The 20,908-nt window shown below is 48.3% G+C and overlaps 1 protein-coding gene across 1 annotated transcript in view; it reads left to right on the top strand.

Annotated features, from left to right (window-relative positions):
• Positions 1–6,534, top strand: part of DOCK1 (dedicator of cytokinesis 1) — a 470,019-nt gene extending 463,485 nt beyond the window's left edge. Inside the window, exons 51-52 of the mRNA XM_069460828.1 lie at positions 1,799–1,950; positions 5,478–6,534. Coding sequence (XP_069316929.1) covers positions 1,799–1,950; positions 5,478–5,573 — 248 coding nt within the window. The 3' untranslated portion in view covers positions 5,574–6,534. The remainder of the gene's footprint in view (positions 1–1,798; positions 1,951–5,477) is intronic.
• Positions 6,535–20,908: the final 14,374 nt, after the last annotated feature.

A 20,908-nucleotide genomic window follows, 5' to 3' on the forward strand; every position in this document is an offset into this window, starting at 1 on the left:
TCCAAGGCAGGAGGGCACTGGCCCCATGGGTGGGTCGTGGAAGGCAGTGAACGATTGTCCTGTGCACCCAATTTCCTGCCTGCTGAAAGGAAAGTGGTGGTGACTCCGGAGGACGTCAGGAAGTGGTGCATCGTGGCTGTAAGAGTGGATGAGCCTCATCATGTGAGCAAAGAGTTTTCTGGGCCCAGGAAGGGATGTGGTCTCTGGGTGGTACATTTTCACATCCTTACACTATGACTGCATGATCTTTTTCTAAAAATATTTAAAAAAAAAATTTTTTTTTTAATATTTAAAACAGGCACCATCACTACTGCTGCAGTAAACAGTTTGTTGGTTCCTCAGAAGTGAAACAAAATAACCACGTGAGCCAGCAATCCCATTCCTAGGGCTATACCCCAAAGAATTAAAAATAGGACTCAAACAGATGCTTAGTGTTCGTAGCAACGTTATTCACAAGAGCCAAAAGGTGGAAGCAACCCAAAGGTCTATCAGCTGATGGACAGATAAAGAGAAAGCACATCCTAAGAAATACCCATGCAACAGAATATTATTTAGCCATAAAAAAGAAGGAAGTTCTGACACGTGTTCCAACATGGATGAGCCTCAGAAACATTGTGCTGAGTGAAATAGACCAGTCACAGAAGGACAAATGTTATATGATCGTAGATATGTGAAATATCTAGAATAGGCAAATTCCCAGAGACAGAAAGTAGAATAGAGGTCACCAGCGGCTGGAGGGAGAGAGGGGTGGGGAGTTATCACTTAATGGGTGCAGACCTCTGATTTGGGGTGATGAAAATGTTTTGGAAATAGATGGTGACATGGCACAATGTGGCCCGTGTAATTAATGCCACCAAACTGTACGCTGAAGGACAGTTAACATGGCAGGTTTGTGTCATGCTTATTTTACCACAATAAAACAGGCTCCGACCTTGAGGACAGTCACACCATCAGCTGCCTGCCTGTCCCCTCCGTTCCCTGGCAGTGTGTCCTGAGTAACCGGCACAGCTCTCTTCCTAGGAAGCATTTTCCTAACGAAGGATTTTTTCATCGGATGGATCCTTGGGGAAAACTTCAAAAGAGACTCATCAGTAAAAATGTCAATTTTTCTTTCTTTAATATTAAAGAAAACAAATTGTTTCTAGGAGTCTCAAAAAGGGTTGAGAAAATATCCCGCCTTAATGATTATTCCCCCGTTTCAAAGCGCCTACTTTTGCAGTTTACTTTAAAAATCCATCGCACTTCCCCTTGGCTTATTTAAAGCAACAGTGACAGTGACCGCCACTGCTCATAACTTCATTCCATTCGACTGTGGCTTTTCCTGTGGAGAGAGATTTGAAGCTGGGTGGCTGGTCGGATGCCACCGTGAGAGACTTTGCTCAGTGATGCTCTCCAGGTGACAACCACGGGGGCTGACTACAGAGCCCCGGCTGGGCTTTGAAAGCGAAAGCGGCAGCCCTGGACAGTCCTTGTGGCACCCAGCTGTTTAGACGCCACTGAGGCACGGGGGCAGGGATCAGCAGGGCTGCAGCTGACACTGCTGTTTTCACAGTGCGTTGATGCCTCGCCTCCCGTGCTGGTTTTAGTTGTCATTCGATGCTTTCTGTTCTCTTTCCAGAACGTTGCCACTGGGTTGGGGTCCCCCTCTCCGTGTTCTCTGCCACTGCGTCCTCTTGTCTGCTCTGTTCACAAACGTTCCCTCCTTCCCCGCCTCTCCCAGAGGGGACGTGGAGCAGCCTGTGAGCTGTCAGGCTCAGCGGGGATGTCGCTCTGATTTTAAATAGACCCAATTTTCCAGGCTTGGAGCTGAACGGCGTGACCGGAGTGGACGTGGCTGATGTCCCACCCCCTCTGCCCCTCAAGGGCAGCACGGCAGACTACGGAAACCTGATGGAAAACCAGGACCTGATGGGCTCCCCCACGCCCCCACCGCCTCCTCCACACCAGAGGGTAAGTCGGGAATCTGAGTCACGGGTTTTCAGGGACTTCCCTCCACGGCGTGGGAATCCCTCATCCCGGATATTGGCGGGTTTACTTTGGGCTCGTGGGCACATGAGAAAAGTTGTACGGTGGGCCCAGATTTGATTTTGAGGAAAGATTTCAAAGCGGTAAGGTCTCTGGTGTGTGAGGTCTGTGGTTCTATGTCATTGCAATAACTGTATGGAAAAGCACAGCTCAATATCTGCTTCAAACAAGGAAGACAAGAGAGACGTCCCAAACGGTTGTCATCACCGTGGAGATCCTGCCACCGGGGGTGCAGCTCTAGTGACAGTTTGATTTGGAGAAGTAGCTTTTCCATCAGGAGGGTCGTGTGACTCTTTCCAGCAGTTGGCCAATGTCGCCCTGTCTGGGAGGCGTGCGCCTGGCTCACCCCAGCTTGGCCCTGGGAGCCCGTCTCCAAGCAGGTCCTCTCAGAGACTCTGCAGAGGGGAGCCAGGTTCAGCGCCCACAGTGAGCCCCCAGCCCTGAAAGCTCTCCCTGTTTTGGTCCGGGCCCCACTGTGGTTTGGGGGTGCAGGCCTGGCTTCCTCCAGCAGTCCCAGCCTCCGTGAGCGTGAGCACAGCTCCAGCCTCTTCAGCTCTGGTCCCCTACGCTAGTCCCCCGTGGAAGCTGTTTGAGTCATTAACCCTGCCCAGTGTGCTCCCTGCCTACCAATGCAAATATGAGCCAAAAATCTTAAAAAGCCACTTAAACCAGTGCCTCTATTGCAGTTGACAGTTCTAGAAACATTCTCCCTAGGTCCACCACATTCCTTTCTTGATCCTCAAGGCTGCTGTCAGGCTCTGCTCACCCCTGTGGGTGTCTGTCCTTTAGGGCCAGGGCGTGCACAGGTTGGGGGCAGGAGGCTCACAGGTGACTTACCCAGCAGTGGCAGGAACATCTGCTTCCAGGTTCAACCCTCCCCAGGCCATATTATCCACAGCCTTAGAAAATTAAACGAGTGCAGTCTGGAGAGTAAAATATCTCTGTGCATATCTGTGTGGCGGGTCTGTTTTTGCCGTCCCGCCTCAGGACAGCAACTGTGTGGCCACAGAACTCCTGCAAAGCTTGCAGACACGGAGCTGTCAGTGGCTGTGGTTTTTTGTAACGGCGAGGTGTATTTTCTCCCCTTAATAAACAATATAAATTCTACATGCCTTTTCTTCTTTATTCTTTTTTGTATGGAGACTTTTTCATTGAGTGCTCTGCAAAGAAATTATCGTCTTGTGAGAGAAGTGCGAGAGAGGGTCTTATGTACAGTATGTGTATTTGAGTATTCCTTTTGTATAAGAAAACTAAAGCAGTGGGACTTCATAGTTGATATTGAGGGGACAGATTGCTCTTCTGAGCCCCCAGTGCCATCTAAGTAGGCGAGCTCTCCCTAGAGATGCCACAAAGGGACCGGGTTACCCTATGAAGGAGCTTCCAGGGAGGCTGGAAGGGTCCATCGCACGATAGACATGCCAGCCTCACCTCGCCCGAGCACTTTTAACTACATGTTAGAACAAAAGGAGATTCACAGGGCCCAGCAAGAACACTGGGTTGGTTTGAAGTATTGTTTTCCTAATGGCTTAATCAATCACGTCTTTATTTTCATCTCTTTATTCTACTGCAAAAGCAGGAATGTATCCCTGGTCTCCCCACACTAGTCGACTGAAAATTCTGAACTTGGACTTACAACCAATTCTGTCTCTGTTACAAATCAACTCCAGGGTAACATTCTATTGTCTCCATTTCTTGGCCACATCATTCTAAGTTACTGATGCCACATGCTGTTGATTAAGGAAGGTACTAACATGCGCTAGCTTTGGCTCAATTTGTAAAGGGGGTGTGAATTCAATCAGATTAATTACCCAAGTCTCTTTTGTATTTGTTTCTTGTTAAATTTACTTGCAGTATGAGAGCGTGTTCAGGTGACACGCTTGTACTTAGTATGTCGTAATTAGGCAGAAGCGGCCACGTTTCCTGGGGTGCCTCTCTTTGCGCAGGCCCCAAGAGCTGTTTTAGGGTACTGATCATGCCACGGGGTGATCGATATCCTTCTGTCACTCTCATTGATTGGCCTCAGGCTTATAGGCGATTCTGTCTCTTTGTCGTTGCCACGTTAAGCTGTCATTTCTTTCAAAATGGCTCTTCCCACCCGTCATCTGAGCTGTCGCTGTGCTTGATGGTGATAAACCTGGCGCTGGCGTTCTCACGGCTGACACAGGGCGTCTGCGGCAGCAGCAGGTCGTGTCAGACGGTGTGTCTGGCTCTCACCTGGAAACAAACAAGCAATTTGACCAGACCTCAAAACAGGTGCCTCTTCTAACTGTTCTCACCAACCTTAAGGACTTACAAGTCTATTGATTTACTTCCCCTTTTGTGTCATGTGCTCGTATAATATCATTGTATCAGTTGTATTTTTCCACATTTATTCTCCTCTCCACGCTAAGCACTAGGTCGCTTTAGTATTTAGCTGCCTGTGATTCAGGAGGCAGTTTGGGCAGTGAGCAAGAGACTGCTCGTCACTGCTCTGCCCTTGAAAACTTCTTTTCTCACGCTCAGCTAAATTCGAACCTTCCCTGAGAGGCTGCCAAAAATCCACTCCTACCCTTGCGTTAGATGATAATGTTCTGTGATTTCATTCTGGTTCCTTCTACCTATGGTTGTGCTCCCACCTGCCCTGATCTGCTCATCTGTCCATTCATTTCTTCACTCCATTTATTCACTCTCTCACTCACTCATTGCCCTGTGTGGTCGACCCTTATTCACAGCACCTCCCGCACATCGGGTGTCTGCGACGGCCTTAGGCCACCAAGAGCAACAGGGCAGCAGTTCCCTGAGTCACTCACACTCGGGCTGGTCCACTGAGCAGGGGTTTTCCATCATCTTTACTTTGGAAATTCGTGTTCCTTTTTGTGACTGTAAGGCGATCTCTGGCCTCTCGGCCAAATGCAGCCACTCACCTGTGTGTGTAGATAAAGTTTTCTTGGAACACGGTCACACCCGTTGCTTCCCACGCTGTCTATGGGAGCTTTCCAGCTGCTACAGCAGAGCTGGGTCCCTGCCACAGAGGCCGTGTGGCCCTCGAGGCTGAAAATGTTTGCTATCTGGCTCGTTCCAGGAAAAGTTTGCTGACCCTTGCTCCCAGTTCTGAAAGCAAGGGACGGTTTCTCATCTCACCCTTGGAGAGCCTCTCCAGGGACTTGTGTGATCAGTAGCTAGATCAGAAGCACCTGGGTTTGAAACAGCCCTGCAGAGAGCAGTGGTGCTTCTCAGGGCTCTGCAGCCTTCGTGAAAAGTGCTCAGAGACGTCAGAAAGGCCCGTGGCTGCCCGCAGCCCAGGCGCGGGCACAGCAGACCTGCCAGCCCGAGTCAGACAGGGTGGAGCCCGAGTCCCGTGGAGAGGCAGTTCCGGCCCAGCGGGGGTGCCAGGTCACATCCCACCTAGAGACAGTGTCTTTCCTGTCAAAACATCAAAAACGTGACGTGTTCCTCATGCTCATGTTTTCTAGCATCTGCCACCTCCACTGCCCAGCAAAACTCCACCTCCTCCCCCTCCAAAGACCACCCGCAAGCAGACGTCGGTGGACTCCGGGATCGTGCAGTGAAACAACAAGACTCTGCGAAGAGCGAGCTGCTGTGGCTCCTGCCCCTCCGTCTCCTCTGTGTCCGGCGCTTACCTCATTGGGCCTGCGATGTCTAACATTTAGTGCAATTGCTCTCCCGTCAAAGGAGGCCACTTCCAGCCATGGAGTGAGCGGCCTTTAGCATCATGGAGCAAGGTGGGCTATGGGTCCAGGGTGTGCCTTTGCGTTTATCAAAGCTGGGGCCTCTGAGTGTGTCAGTCTTGGAGAGAGCCTAAGTCTTGCCCAAACTCCCTTTCTTTTTGTGCCAAATGACTTGTATTAGCAAAGAGCTCGACTGATCTGAGTGTAGCCGAGTAGGAGAAGTTGGAACGTCACCCTTGAGAAGCTCTGGAGTGACGATATGTAAAAAAACTCATATTGTCTCCTAGGCCAAAACCCCAGCTCACTCTCACGGGATGTTGTGTCCCCTTCTGCAGCCGGTGGTGACTCCGTGTCGGCTGAGTGTATCTTCATCCTGCATCAAACAATTAAGTTCAGCCCTTTCAGGGAAGTTCCTGATTTCCCCAGGTATAATTTAAAGTAGGACATTTCTCAGCTACTGAACAGTTACTAATTTATGGAATGGAAACACCATTAAGAATACTGAATCAAATGGAAAAATAAATGAGTATAGGAAAATAAATTTTCATTCTTTTTTGAAAAAGGATATGTATACCACAAGAGATGGTTTTAGTTGGGTAAATTCTTTTTGTCCTCATTCTGTACAGAAATTTGTATATATGACGGTTCTTAGAACTTGTTTTAATTTTCTTGGTCTTTCTGTTTATTACAATAGGCATCTGCAAATGATTCTCAATATGTGTTCTTAATTTTTAACTGCTGAAAATGTAAAACACACGTACACAAATTAATATTTTTTTCAGAGCTACAAAGTCCTGAAAATGTTGGTGGACAATGATTTTTTTTTTAAACTAACTTTGTATAACCTAATATTTTAATTCTATCATCTATATTTTTTTATTCGCTATAATCATACTCTTTTAGTAGGCTCAGAAGTTAATCCTTGACAATGAGAAATAAAATGTTATTTAAAAAGACACCGTTTTTGACATGTTATGTTTTTATCCTTTATTGTAAAATACAAATGCTGCTGTTTCTGTTCTGCTTTCTTAAAGAGCTTGGTGACACACAAATTGTCTCTGATTTGGAGCCCAGGCAGGAAGCATCCATGTCCCCGTGCATGGCTGACTGTCCTCACAGAGCAGAGCAGAGTAGAGCGCTGGATGACACTGTCTTCCCTCGCTGGCCCGGGCTCTCTGACATCACTAATGCCTCTGTTCAGCTGCCAGTTTGAGAGAGGCCTTTGTGTAGTGGGCTGACTGAGTCAGCGTGAGAGGCAGGAAGATCTCAGAGCTTTCTCCAGGACCCACCAGGCTGGAACTTAGGTGGCAAGAAGCAAAGAAGGCCACGGGGTCCTCTTCCCAACATAAAGGGCTCTCGCCTCTGTTCTTGCCAGACACATTTAAACCACAGAACGTGCCCTCCGCCCCGTCCATCCAGGCCCAGGAGGAGGCTGCTGCGGAGCCCACGAAGCTCAGAGAGTCTTTCTCTTGCTCGACAGCTGTCCCCAGTGTATGCACACTAGTAATGTCCAGTCCTCCCCCAAGAAACCGTAGACCGTGTGAATATGGAATTGCGTGTGTGTGTGTGTGTGTGTGTGAGAATCCTTACTCTTTCAATAAGATAAATATTCATCCTCTGTCACGTATGTTAGAAGCTGGATATTATCCACAACCCTAAAAATACTTGAATCGGCACCTGGGAAAGACAGGAGAGCCCAGCCCCCGGCAGTGATAATTTGGGGTAGTCAGCATTTCATGTTGCGTAAGGGCCCACCCTGAACTGAAAGATAGTTCCTGGCCCTACGGAAAATGATAGTTTTATTGTGAAATGGTACCTGGGTTCTTGTTCCTCCCCCATCCCCCAGGCTAATCCTCACACTGCATGACCCTGGCTGGAATGTCCCCCCACGACCCCCGTGGCCAGGCCTCCCACAGGGGCTCCGGGGCTGGGAAGTACACGGGGAACACAGAACAGTGTGAGGGAGGAAAATGAAGACAACGAAATGTTGCAGGAATTTCCTGATATAAATTACAAATATGCTGATATAGTTACATACGGGTACATTTTTCAGACTCATTATGCAGACACAAAATTTCCACACCTTTTAAATCAGGGGCTGGACTGCAGTAATCACAGGGAAACTGCCCTCAGCAGGCGTCTCCTGGATATGGTCCTACTGGAATGAGTTTCCGGGGGAAAGATTTGCCGCTCTAGATGCAATGATACATTTCTTTTACTCCGAAGCAGTCTTATTTTCAAACTTTTCTTCCCACGGTTTCCTTTCAAGGATCCTTCTTAGATATCTTTTCTCCCTAATCATTCTCATGATGAAATTTCAATGTATTCTATGTATCTGCTTACATGTACTACTATATACTTTTTACTACATATCTATTCATGTATCTTATGTATATCTATGCTTTTTATGTTAAAATATAAGACTTTTTTTGTCTCCTAAGACCAATTTTCACTCTTCTTGGGGAGATATTGCCTTTTTGAGAATGCATGCTCTAAAATAGGAATGGTGAGATTCTGCTATTCTATTTTTGCGTTGGTTGCCAGGAAGCTCAAAGCCAAATTTAGCTCTTACACATTCAGTTAAATTTTGGTGTTACTATTCTACCTTCCAAAATGCTTTCTAGCCTATTCAAAATCCATCTTTACCCAGTTTAATATGTGCTTTCCTCAAATCTTTATTCAAAGTAGTTAATATATAAGCTATATTTGATAAATGGAATTGTCTTTTTCTTATTTGAAAACCACTCTTGGTGCTTGAAGATTGCTTCCTAGTATTTAAAGAAATTATTTTTTAATCAATTTTAAGATTATTCTTTCATGTAAAGATTTGATCTTTTAAATTCCTTACAGATTTCCTTATCTTCTGCTCTGGATTCTTTTATGATATTGGACTTTGTTTCATGTTCACGGAAGTCTTTGTGGGTTTAACGGATTTTAGTTTTTGCTTTTTAATTCTCTCTCTAATTACTTTTTAATATTTTACTTACTTTTAAAAGTCTGTTTGAGGACTTTTACTACTTTTTTTGGCAGCGTGCCTTTTCAGAATTATTTAAACATCTACTGTTTTGTTGACGATGGCTCAGAAAAACAGGCAACCTCTAGGGCTCCCAACCCTTTGCACCCCAATAAGCTAAAACTGGCTGTTTATCTGCCACCACACGGAGAAGCCACGGCTCCTCCCAAGTCGTGTCTTGGCCTCAATGCAATGTCCCAAGCTCGAACAGGAAGTGGGGACTCCCTAGATGTTTGCTGCATGGCAAAGCTCATTTTGATAATTCCAGTGAGTGAGTTTCAGCCCTGGGCAGAACAGTCGTGATGTAGTCTTATGTGCCAACTTGGCTGGTCTATAGTAGCCAGTTAATCAGCACTGATGTAGGTGTTGCTGTCAGGGTGTTCGTAGATGTGATTAACATCTAGAGTCAGTTGACTTAAGTAAAGGAGATTATCCTCGATAATGTGGATGGGTCTCATCCAATCAGGTGAAGGCCTTAAGAGCAAAAATTAGTTCCTGGAGAAGAAGGAATTTTGCCTCAAGATTGCAGCATCAATTCCTGCCTGACTTTCTAGCCAGCCCTATAAATTTTGGACTTGCCGGCCCCCTATAATAGCATATGTCAATTCCTTAAAATCTCTGTACACACACACACACACACACGCACAGAGAGTAAGGGGTAGACCACAGCAAACCTCCTCTAGTAAGGTGGCATTTGGCAGAAAGAGGTAACTTTATGGATATCTTGAGTAGAATCTCAAAATATAAAGACCCCAAACTAGCCACTTAGCTTCTCCGGTCATGAATTTCTTCATGGCTCAGATGATAATAATACCAACTGCTCACATCGCCAGTGTTTCTTGGGGCTAGAACATCCTAGATGGCTTCCTTCATGGGCTGGCATGTTCCTTCATTGCAGCTGCCTGGCCGTTCTCTGCCTTCCTCCCTCTCTTCCTCTCCCCTCTCTCTCTCCCTCTTTCCTTCTCTCTCTTTCTCTCCCAATCTCTCCCCCACTTCCTCCCCTCATCCCTCCACCCGCCTTTGGTTGTCTCCCATCCTCCAGGGCTGTTTCATCTGTAGGAAGCTACTGCGCATGCTCAGGTTTTCCCCTGTTGAAAGTCTAAACGGAATTTCTTTTCTCTGCTAAACGACTGTGAGGCTGTGGCTGTGACTAGAGCAGTGCGGTGCCCCTTCCTCTAAGTCCGCCCCAGTCCCACTCTGCACTTTCCTGTGTTGCAGCCCCTGGCGCCGAGGAGCTCCAGGTTTGCCACCTGTCTTCCTTGCACCTGCCCCTCGCCTTAGTGGCTTGGGAGCTGCTGGTCCTGGGCCAGCCTCACCCAGCCGCCCAGTAGCTCTCCTGGTCTTTTCTGCTGTCACCGCCCTTGGTCTGCAACACCTATGACTTCAGGATTTGTCATGCAAATGTCTCCAGCAACAAAGCTGCCCTCCCCACCACTAGGAAGGGGGCTGTGCCTCCTTCTAACTTCAGAGCACTATTTCCTCATCTCCTTCATCTCCTGTAATTTTGTTCAATTGTTGGCACCTGGGTTTAAACTGTTGCTACTAATTAACATTTATTTTGAATTTTGGGAAGTGCTAAATGCCGTCTATGCTTTGGCTTCCAAGAATTAGTCTCCAATAAAATGAACAAGGGCTTCTTAAAGAAATGGCTGATTCTAGGGCCGGGAATACAAGATAATGTACAACATTTCGTGCCAGAACACAAGGAAGTGCTCCAGAAATAATGGGGACGTGTCAAAAAGACACTGAAGCCAATACAGATCAGCTTTTACAGGACTGGCCACACCTGGGACAATGACCATCAAAATAAATAATGATTGAAACAGATTGTTAACCCATTGAATACAGTAGGACTTTTCTATACGTCCATACTGATAAAAATCAATAATACATTGAAAGTTTGATGAGGAACAGGATATTTACATAGTTTCAAAGTATCTTCTCATAAAATGCTTATTAATTACAAAGGGAAAGCAACAAGTTCACAGAAGAAGAGGCTGACAGACACCACCTTAATCAAGAAATAAAAGAGACCGTCCATCACGGGACAAACTGAAACCGTGCACCCCGATACGGTGCTCTGAGAACACAGCGTCGTAGCCGCGATATTCCTACCAGTGATGTGTATCATTATCTGATCACAGGGAAACATCAGCTGAACTTCGATTCAGGGACATTTTATGAAACAACCGGTCATTCATGTATGCTTCCATTTACCTGAAATGTCCAGTGGCAAAGCCAGAGACAGGACGTAGGTAAGTGGCGGCCGGGGGCTGGGAGGGATGACGGCTAATGCAGACAGGCTTCCTTTTAAGATGAACAAAATGTTCTAAAATTAATGGTGATAGTTGCCCCACTATGTGACAAGACTAAACACCATTGAATTGTACTGAATTTTATGGTTGTTGAATTATAACTTAATAAAGCTATCATCCAAAAAAAAAAATAGCCTGTAATGAGATGAGCCTAGGCCATAAATGACCTACCTAGTCTTTACTAAAGGAGACTAAAGTGACATGACAAATAAACTCAACACGTGATGCGGCCGGGATCCTTTCACTACTTTGGATTTATTGGGACAATTGGCAAACTTGAATGCAGTGTGAGGATTGCCTGGTAGGGTGTTGCTTTCTCTACCTGGAGGGTGCGCTGTGGCTCTGTAGGGGACGGCCTCATTTAAAGAGAAAGCGCGTTAAACTGTCAGGGATGATGGGGAATCAGGAAGGCAACTTACTTCCAAATGACTCAAAGGGGGAAATGACGTGCCGTGCTCGTGTGGAATGCCGTGCGTTTTCCAGGCTGGAAATACCTTTTTCTCCAGGGAACAGTGATGCGATTTTCCACAACTTCCCTGAGACGTCTTCTGGCCACACCTGCACACTGGGGTTTGTGACAACAGTTTATAGGCTCAGTGTCACCTGAGGAGGTGAAAACCCCAGTCGGCAGCCACCTCTGGTGCTTCTGGAACAGTGACGTCTCCCCTAGGAGCGCAAAAGAAGCAAAAGAGAGCTCCACCCCGGGGACTCAGGAAGGCAGCGGTAGGGTGGTCTTTTCTTGTCTGTGTCAAACGGTTCCTGCCGGGCCCTGTTCAGACTCGGGTCCCGTGGTGAGCAGGACAAACAATCTCTTAAGTTCCTCCGGGAGAAGGCAGACAGTGTTCAAGCAGCCACGTAAGGCTGCTCCCTGCGGCGATGACATCCGGAAGGAATAAGCCCGGGCAGTCGTCCGGAGGGCGGGTGGCGTCTCCCCTTTCGGGAGGGCCTCCTCAGGCCGTGATGTCTGAGCAGAGACCTGCCCGCTGCGTGGGAACCCAGGGCACAGCAAGGACAAAGGTCCTGGGTTGAGAATGACCTGGCGACATTTGGGAAGCAGAAGTAGGAAGTGAGGGAGGGCCCGTGGGGGGAAGAGAGTGGCTGGAGCCACAGGAGGGAGCTTGGCCTGGCTGGGCCGCGGCCCCGAAGGCCCCATGAAGTCCACGAGCAGAGCGTGGGCTTCACGGCAAAGGCAGGAGGAGGCAGAAATGACTGGGGGCAGGTGGGAGGGAGCTTTCCCCCTGCCAAGCACCGGAGGGAAACGGAAGGTATGGCCACAGGCCTCCTGAAACGCCACCAGATGAAGCAGACGTCCACATCTCAGTGGGAGACAGAAGGCCCCAGGAGTGGCAGTTGGCTTTGAGTCCATGATGTTCCTGCTGGGAGTGAGCGGGGAGAGAGGGGCGCCCTCTGGAGGGGCCGACAGTGTCTCCCCTGGCTGCGCTGCCCCTGGGGAGATGGGCGTGCTCACGCGTCCCCGTGCTGTAAGCCCCCACAGAGCTGGCGAGGTCCCCCCATCCTCCCGACAGTCACGGCAGATCCGTGGTGTACGACCAAGCATGCAAATCTGTTGTCCCCACAGAGTCTGAGGCAAGCTGTGCCAACCCCGCCGTGGGAACCACCCGTGGAAATGACCGGGAGCCACTCGCAGAGGCTTGGTCACAGCGGCCTGACTCCCCAGCCGCTAATGGACAGGCACAGCAAGCGGAGGGGTAAAAATAATCAGTTTGAGAATGGGAATATTTGTGAATTAGCACAAATTAGACTATTTAAAAATACCTGTTAACAGTTAATTTAGCGTTATGAACGCTTGCGATGGAGAGGAGAGCACCTAATATCGGATGAGGAACTACCTGCAAACTGCAAGGTTATTTTTAAGCTCCTACATATTTTTGGTCTCTCTGCAGGGAACACAGATGACATCTGTGGGCTTTCACTGCCTCGCTGAAGCATTTGCACTGAAAAGCAAACTTTGGAAGGCAAAGCAGTTATAAGGGAAAGGCAACGTCTCATCGTCCCTCGGTTTCTCAGAAGCGTTAGTGGAAGGAGCGCTGTTGGGTGAGGAGGCCGGACTACCTTAACCTCGGAGTAAAGAGACGCTGGGTCCTTTGGTTTGGTGCTCCCAGAGGAGGCTCAGTTGGCAGCTTGGAGGCAAAGTGGGCAGAAGGGGCCTGTGGGTCACAGCTTTTTCCTTTGTGAATGTCTCTTGGATAATCCCTGCCACCAGGGAAGCTATGTCGGAATTCAATGCAAAGCGTGTTGGCTGGAACCGTGCAGAACCGCTCCTCCCGGCTGCGACCGAGCTGCGTGGAGCTGTGGCAGGTGTCAACCCTTCCAGACAGGACGTGACCCCAGAGCCCAAACGGGACCCCCAGGTCCCCTACTCATCTGCAAAGCAGCCTGGAACTTTTAAAAACCACCACACGGTGGAGACGGAAATGCATCCAGCACCGCAGTCCTTCCGGCTAACTTTGCCCCAGAAATAACAGGAAGGAAGGGGTCCGCACCTGGAAAAGTCTCATGTTTTAGAAAAGTAGAAAACGAATTCCAGAATTTGTCTCAGGAAGGACCCTTAGAACTCAATGGCTGAATGTCCTCAACTTTTGGGTCCTTCATTCCTCATGACATTTGGTGTGAGGCTGGTGGGCAGGATGCACAGAGTGGTCATGCGATTTGCCAACATCACACAGCGGTTTTCTATTTGATGACATTTTTTGAACTCACTTTGGATTAGAAATGGAAAGTTTAATAGGTGGACCTCTCAGTTGTCTTAAGGCCCCAAGCCTTCTCAAACCGGTGGGAAGCACGATTCAGTACTACACATCAACTGCAGGGAGGCGTAGGTCTAAGGGGGCTGACTAGAGGCAGCTGGCACGTGCCTCTCCTCCACGGAGAGAGGATTCGAAATTATGAATAGATGTTCACCTTCGGCTAGATCATCTATGAGACAGCCCCGGATTCCACAGAGAAGTGACAGGATGCACCGGAACAAAGCAGAGGGAAGCAAGGCAGCCGCCTGGCCAGATTGTCGGAGCCCAGAGAGGTACCTGCACGTGGGGAAAGGGTGGGTGACAGACTCCCGGGGCTCCACATTCCTGCCATGGACTTTGCAATCCTAGCTCCGTAGCTAGGACTTTTGTGTGCCCCAAGGACAAAAGCTACTGGCTCCCCTGAAGGACAGTGGGGCTAGCAGTCCCCTCCCTGAGCTGCCTGTCTCTTCTGGAAGGAGCCCAGCCTCCCTGCAGGCAGGTCCCTGGCACAACGCCACCTCCCCGAGCAGAGCATTCCAGCCACAGTCCACACCAGTCTGCTAGTCTGCACACCGTGGGTGGAGCTGCCTCACTTCTGCAGCAGCGGGGCCAGGCTGGGGGCAGGCATCCGGGTGCTTCTGTGTTCCTGAAGGACAGAGACTGCTGTCACTGCTGAGAGAGGGAGGTGTGAGTGGCTTGTGAGTCCCACAGCTGCCTGCCTCTGTTTAGGGAATGTCAGAATACAGTGGAAAGTTTTAACAACAGAGTAAACCAAGTAGAAGAAAGAATTTCAGAGCCTGAAGACAAGGCTTTAGAATTAACTGAGTCAGTCAAAAATAAAGGAAAAAAAGTCAAGAGAAATGGACAGAGTCTCTGAGAAATATGAGATTATGTAAAACACCTAAATACAAGAACCATAGGTATCCCTGAGGGAGAAGAGGAAGCAAAAAGCATGGAAAACCTATTTGAGGGAATAATGGAGGAAAACTTCCCTGATCTTGCTAGAGATTTAGATAGTCAGATACAAGAAGGTCAATGAACTCCTAGAAGATTCATTACAAATAGGATAGTAATTAGTCTGGCCAAAGTCAAAGTGATGGAGAAAATTCTACAAGTTACAAGACAAAAGCATCAAGTAACTTCCAAAGGAAAACCTGTCAGACTAACAGCAGACTTCTTAGCAGAAACCTTATAAACCAGAAGGGATTGGGGTCCCATCTTTAGTCTTCTTAACAGAATAACTATCAGCCAAAAATCTTATAACCTACAAAACTAAGTTTCATAAGTGAAGGAGAAATAAAATCATTCCCAGATAAAGAAACACTAAGAAACTTTGTCACCACAAGACCTACCCTACAAGAAATGCTCAAAAGTGCTCAAAACACTGAAAGGAACAGTTGGTACTCACCAGTGTAAAAACACTCGAAAGCAAAAACTCACAGCTCTTATAAAAGTAACTCAAGGAATATAAAGCATCTAGGTAACAATCACTATGATGACTGGAATAGTATCTCACTTATCGATATTAACATTGAATGTAAAAGGTCTAAGTGTCCCACTTAAAAGATAAAGATTGATGGAATAGATTTAAAAAACACAACCCAAATAGCTGCTATTTCCAAGAAACCCATTTAACTCATAAAGAGTCACATAGACTCAAGGTAAAGGGGTGGAAAAAATAGTCCAAGGAAATGGAAACCAAAAGTGAGCAGGAGCAGCTATTCTAATATCATATAAAACAGACTTTAAATTAATAACAGTAAAAAAAGATAAAGATGATCATTATATAATGATAAAGGAATCAATTCAACAAGAAAATACAACAATCCTAAATAAATATGCACATAACACCAGAGCTCCCAGATTCATAAAACAAATACTTCTAGACCTAAGAATTGAAATAAACAGCAACATAATAATAGCAGGGGATTTTCAACAGTCTACTGACAGCTAGACAGATCATCAAGGCAGAAAATCAACAAAGAAACACTAAACTTAGACAGGACTCTAGAACAAATGGACTTAACAGACATTTAGGGAATGCTCTACCCCAAAATTGAAGAATATACATTCTTCTCATCAACACATGGAGCATTTTCCAAGATAGACCATACCTTAGGCCACAAAACAAGTCTCAGCAAATTTTAAAAAATCACAATCATACCATGTATCTTCTCAGACCACAGTGGAATAAAACTAGAAATCAATTCCAAGAGGAACTCTCAAAATGATACAAATGTGTGGAAATTAAACAACCTGCTCTTGAATGATCTTTGATTCAATGACAAAATCAAGATGGAAATAAAAAAAAATTTTGAAATGAATGACAATGATGACACAAGCTACCAAAATCTCTGGGATACAGAAAAAGCAGTTCTAAGAGGGAAGCACTAAATTCAAAGAACTAGAAGCAGACCTACCATTTGATCCAGCAATCCCACTACTGGGTATCTACCCAAAGGAAAAGAAATCATTATATGAAAAAGACACCTGCACTCATATGCTTATTGCAGCACAACTATAGAGTCAACCTAAGTGCCATCAACTGATGAATAGATAAAGAAAATGTGGTACGTGCACACGTGCACACACACACACACACACATGCTATAGAATACTATTCAGCCATAAAAAAGAATGAAATAATGTCTTTAGCAGCAACTTGGATGGAACTGAAGACCATTATTCTAAGTGAAGTATCTCAGGAATGGAAAAACAAACACCGCATGTACTCACTCACAAGTGGGAGCTGAACGATGGGTACACATGGTCATATAGGGTGGTTTAAAGGACTTTGGACACTTGGCAGGAGGGAGGATGAGAGAGGGGTGAGGGCTCAGAAATTCTGTAATGGGTGCAATGTACCCTATTCGGGTGATGGGTACATTACAAACCCTGACTTCGCCACTATACAATTCATCCATGTATCAAAAAAAAAATTGTACCCCCTAAATCTCTTGAAATAAAAAAAAAAATCAGCAGCACATTGGATTACTAGGCTGCCACTTTATTTTTCTCTCTAGAAGTATGACAAAGTAGTCAGCCCGACTGTGGTTACTTTTCTAAAAACAGTGTTATCATGAGTGGCAGTTACCAAAGGTGCTCGCTCGTGCTACAGAACCTCACCAAATCGCGTGTGTATTAGTTGCTCAAAGTTACCATCCTGCTTATGACCGAGGCAGCAGTCCTTTCACATTACCCTTTGCAGATAACTGCACTGAGGGAGAGAGGGGACTATCGCCTGTGTGCGGGGCAAGTTCCTTCCCCGCCAGAAACGGCCCCGGACCTTTGCTGGCGGAGGGGACGCCCACCGCTGGCCTTCACACTGGGGCCACTTCGCCGGAGTCCGGGGAAAGAAAAATGGAGCTCTTAACCCAACAACTTGCTTCCAATAGTCAAAATGTAACCCAGGGCCCCAGGGGAGCCATTCTTTGAGAAAAGTGGATTCAAAGAAAAAAACATTTGGGTAGAAAAATAGAATTGAAACCAATGGTCTTACAGAAACCCGCGGAATTTAAGGGTGGCCTGAGCAGCTTCAGAGAGGCCCTGAGGCATAAAGCTGAGAGTGAAGGGGCAGTCGGGTGGGTTCCATCAGATCCTCGGCCACACTGAGGTCATAGGTCAGCCGGAGAACATGGCCCAGGGGCCTGGGGGCACCCACTGTGCTTTCAGTGAAGCAGGAGGCAGCGTGACCAGCCACCAGCACGCAGGGTGGCAGAGGGAGCTCAGCAGGGACAGTGAAGCCCCTGAGAATAAGGACAAGGATTGAGGTGGCAGGAGAGACCCCACACCAGGGGCTGCTGGCAGCCGAGCGAGAAGATCCGGAGGTCTTCAGATGACAGCAGTGTAAGGGACGACAGAGGGCAGAGCTGCTGGGCGAGGTATCTGTTCCCAGGTGTAACTCAGGGCCAGGTGGTGGAGGAGGACAGGCACTTGTCCTCTTTGCTCCTGGTCATTCCTCCTTGGGAGCAGAAGGAGAAGGGGGAGGAATCGTCAGGAAGTGGCAACAAGGAGCAAAGGGACAAGTACCTGTCCACTGCCACTGCCACCCGGCCCTGAGGTGTAGGGGGTGTGAGGGAAACGGGTCCCACTAAGGAAGTTTGCAGGGACCAGGGTGTGCAGGAGACAGCCGGCAATGCAACACGGGTTCAGGTCCAGGACGGTGTGATGGCGTCAGGAAGGCAGGCACAGGTACATGTGCCAAAGGGACACTGGGTGTCAGAAGCCACCAGTAATGTAGGGGTGATGTGTGTCTTTGAGAACTCTTGTCATCACAAACCACCCACAGGGGGAGAAAGTAGGATTGATAGAAATTTGGGAAGAGAGAAAAAGAAGGAGAAAGGGAGGTGAAGAGGGAGGGAGGAAGAAAGAAGAAGAGACGGGGGACGGAGGGGAGGGAGAGAAGACAGAAGAGGAGAGAAGAGAAGGAACAAATGAGGAAAAGAACAGCTTGGCCAGCGGCACACCTGCAGCTCTTCCTAATTTGCACACGCCAGGAACCTGTCATGGATTTCGCCGGCTCAGGACGAGAGGCCACAGAAAGACAATCCCAGCCAGCGCCAAGTGCCCGGGCCTGCCTGGCCCCAGCAGGGCTAATTCTCACCCTTCCTCGTCACTTGTTCCTTCCCTAATAGATTTCTCTGGTGGGACGGGAAATGCCACCCTTAGTCTGGGGAAATAGAAGTAGAAAAATCTTAACACTTAAATCACTGCCATTAGCTTCCTGCAGCCACTTAATCTCAGGCCAAGAAAATTACAACATTGTTGAATTATTATTGTACACAAAATATAATAACATGTATTATAGTAATCTCTCTACCTTCTAAAATACCTTCACCTATGTTATCTCATTAGATGTTCATGTTCTGTAAGTGGATGGAAGGAGTGACATAGTTCACTTCCCATTTGATGGGGGAGGATCTAAGATCTGAAAAGCCTGAGTCACTCAAGGCCAGGGCAGACCAAGCCCTGGGACTTTCCGCTTGCGGGGAGCCGGGCCAGGCAGCCGGAAACTTCCAACACGCAGCGTCTCATCTAATCCTCCCAACACCCCCACGGGGGTGGGGGCCAGAGCCGGGCTCATTCATTCACTCCGTACCTGTCTGTTTGTCCAGGTGGCAAGGACAGAGCAAGGCGCAAACACACAAAGCCTTCACCTCAGGCTTAGGGAGTGGCAAGAACACCATCGCTGGAACCTGACGACCCCGTTTGAATTCTAGCTCTGCCACTTGCTATGCAAATTATTCATCCTGAGCAAGTTAATCAACCTCAGTTTCATCAACATAATCATCACCAAAAATGCTGTAAAATAAGTCATGTGAATGACAATATGGATCTACGTACCAGAGAAAGGGGTTGCTGCTCCCCCAGAGAACTGTCCCGGCCCCTCAGCATGGGCGTCCCCTGGCCACTTTCATTGGTCCAGAGACGGCCGTGAGCCTTCATTGACACAATCCCACTGAAGGGAGGAGTTTATTTTAATCCTTAGAGAAGGTGTCTGTCACCCTTGAGAGAGGGGAGAAAGGCGTTTGCTCCCCATTCAGACCACGCACGGCCCCTGTCGTGCAGCTCTCCTGCCGTCCCAGGAAACCGGCCTCGCATGGGGCTGGCACTGCGGCTCGTCCGTCAGTCACAGGCAGTAATCAACAGCCCTAAAATCTAAGTGGCTGAAACCGCCCCGCACATCATCTCTCGCTTGCTGCCTGACACTCTATACTTAGTCCACAGCGACCTTCTAAAAGAGAAAGGAGGGGCCTGCACATTGTGGTCACTCGGGGCCAGGCACATGGAGGCCACATCCCAGCAAGGGCTTTCCCCAGTCATCACCGCGAGGGAGAAGGGACCTGTCCTGGCTCTTACCTCAGCCTCCCTCAGCCGTCCCGCTCACGCTTCGCCGGCCAGTGCCCGTGATGAGGAGGAGGGTGGTGCGATCCTACCACGGCTGGGAAGGCAGAGGGTGTGAAACAGAGAACTCGTGTCCCCGGCGCCTTGCCGAGCTGTCATCGTCTGGACTCTCGGTTACTCCCTGTGAAATAGTGGTTTTGCTCATTTGAGCTGGTGCTGTTTCCGCAAGATCAGGGTGGCAAAGCCCCTCTTCCCACCTGACTTCAGCGAGTGGGGTCCTCTCTCTCTGTATCCCAGGGCTGTCTAGCTAAAGGAGGTCAATTTTGTCCCTCTCTTCAAAGAGCCAACTTTTGGCTTTGTTGATTTTCTCTATTGATTTTCTACTTTCTATTTCATTTATTTCTGCACTCATCTTCATACTTTCCTGCTTGCTTTGGATTTAGTCTGCTTTTCTCTGAGCTGTTTGTGACTCACAGCTGTGAGCATCCTAACTGAGCACCTACCTCACGGTGACAGTTGAGAGGCCTAAGTGACAGGGTGTGCGTAGAACGCCCAGCTCTGTGCTGGGCACAATGAACGGCAGCTGTCATGACTACCATCCAACTTACCGTCCTCCCCACAACCCAGGAAGGCGGGCACTGTGCTGAACCCCCACTGCAGGGCACTGCTGTGTCTGAGAAGGCTGTTTGCCAAGGTCCTGGAGCTCCCGGGGCAAGATCTGGGATTCACACCTGGTTGGATCCCTAAGCGGGACTACCCAGGCCCACGGCTTGGCATAGTGGCCATGTCACCTGCCTCCCTTTGCCAGGGGAGGAGTGTCCCTGAGTGGGATGACAGCGTCCCCTGCAGATGGGAGCTGACGGGGGCTGGTGGGGGGGCAGCGTCTCTAACGGGCCATGCCCACTGCTGCGGGGTTTCCCACAGCGCCTGCTGACCCATCGTTCCGTGCCTTCCCTGGGAACGGTTGCTTGTTCTGCAGGGCACAGTAGCACTAAAGAAACAATTTTCCTCTTAGAGCTGCCTTGCTGCCACTGCTCTCGTTTCTGCCCGACAAAGAGCATGAGCGAAGGGGCAGCACAACTGAAAGTGACTTGTCGCCCGCTGTTGCTTGTGGGTGGGGGACTTTCCTGGGGAAGACACTTGGATTCAAGGAATGCTCCTGCTTTTGCAGGGTGTTGGGGGGTTGGCTGTGGGTCTTCTGTTGTCTGAGATGGGACAAGATTCTTACAGGGCCACTGCCACCCTGTGTTTGACCCGGGCTGGTGAACAAAGGCATTTTCTGGGGTCTGATGGAGC

The sequence above is a fragment of the Eulemur rufifrons genome, chromosome 28 (assembly GCF_041146395.1).
Source record: "Eulemur rufifrons isolate Redbay chromosome 28, OSU_ERuf_1, whole genome shotgun sequence".
Classification (NCBI taxonomy): Eukaryota; Metazoa; Chordata; class Mammalia; order Primates; family Lemuridae; genus Eulemur; species Eulemur rufifrons.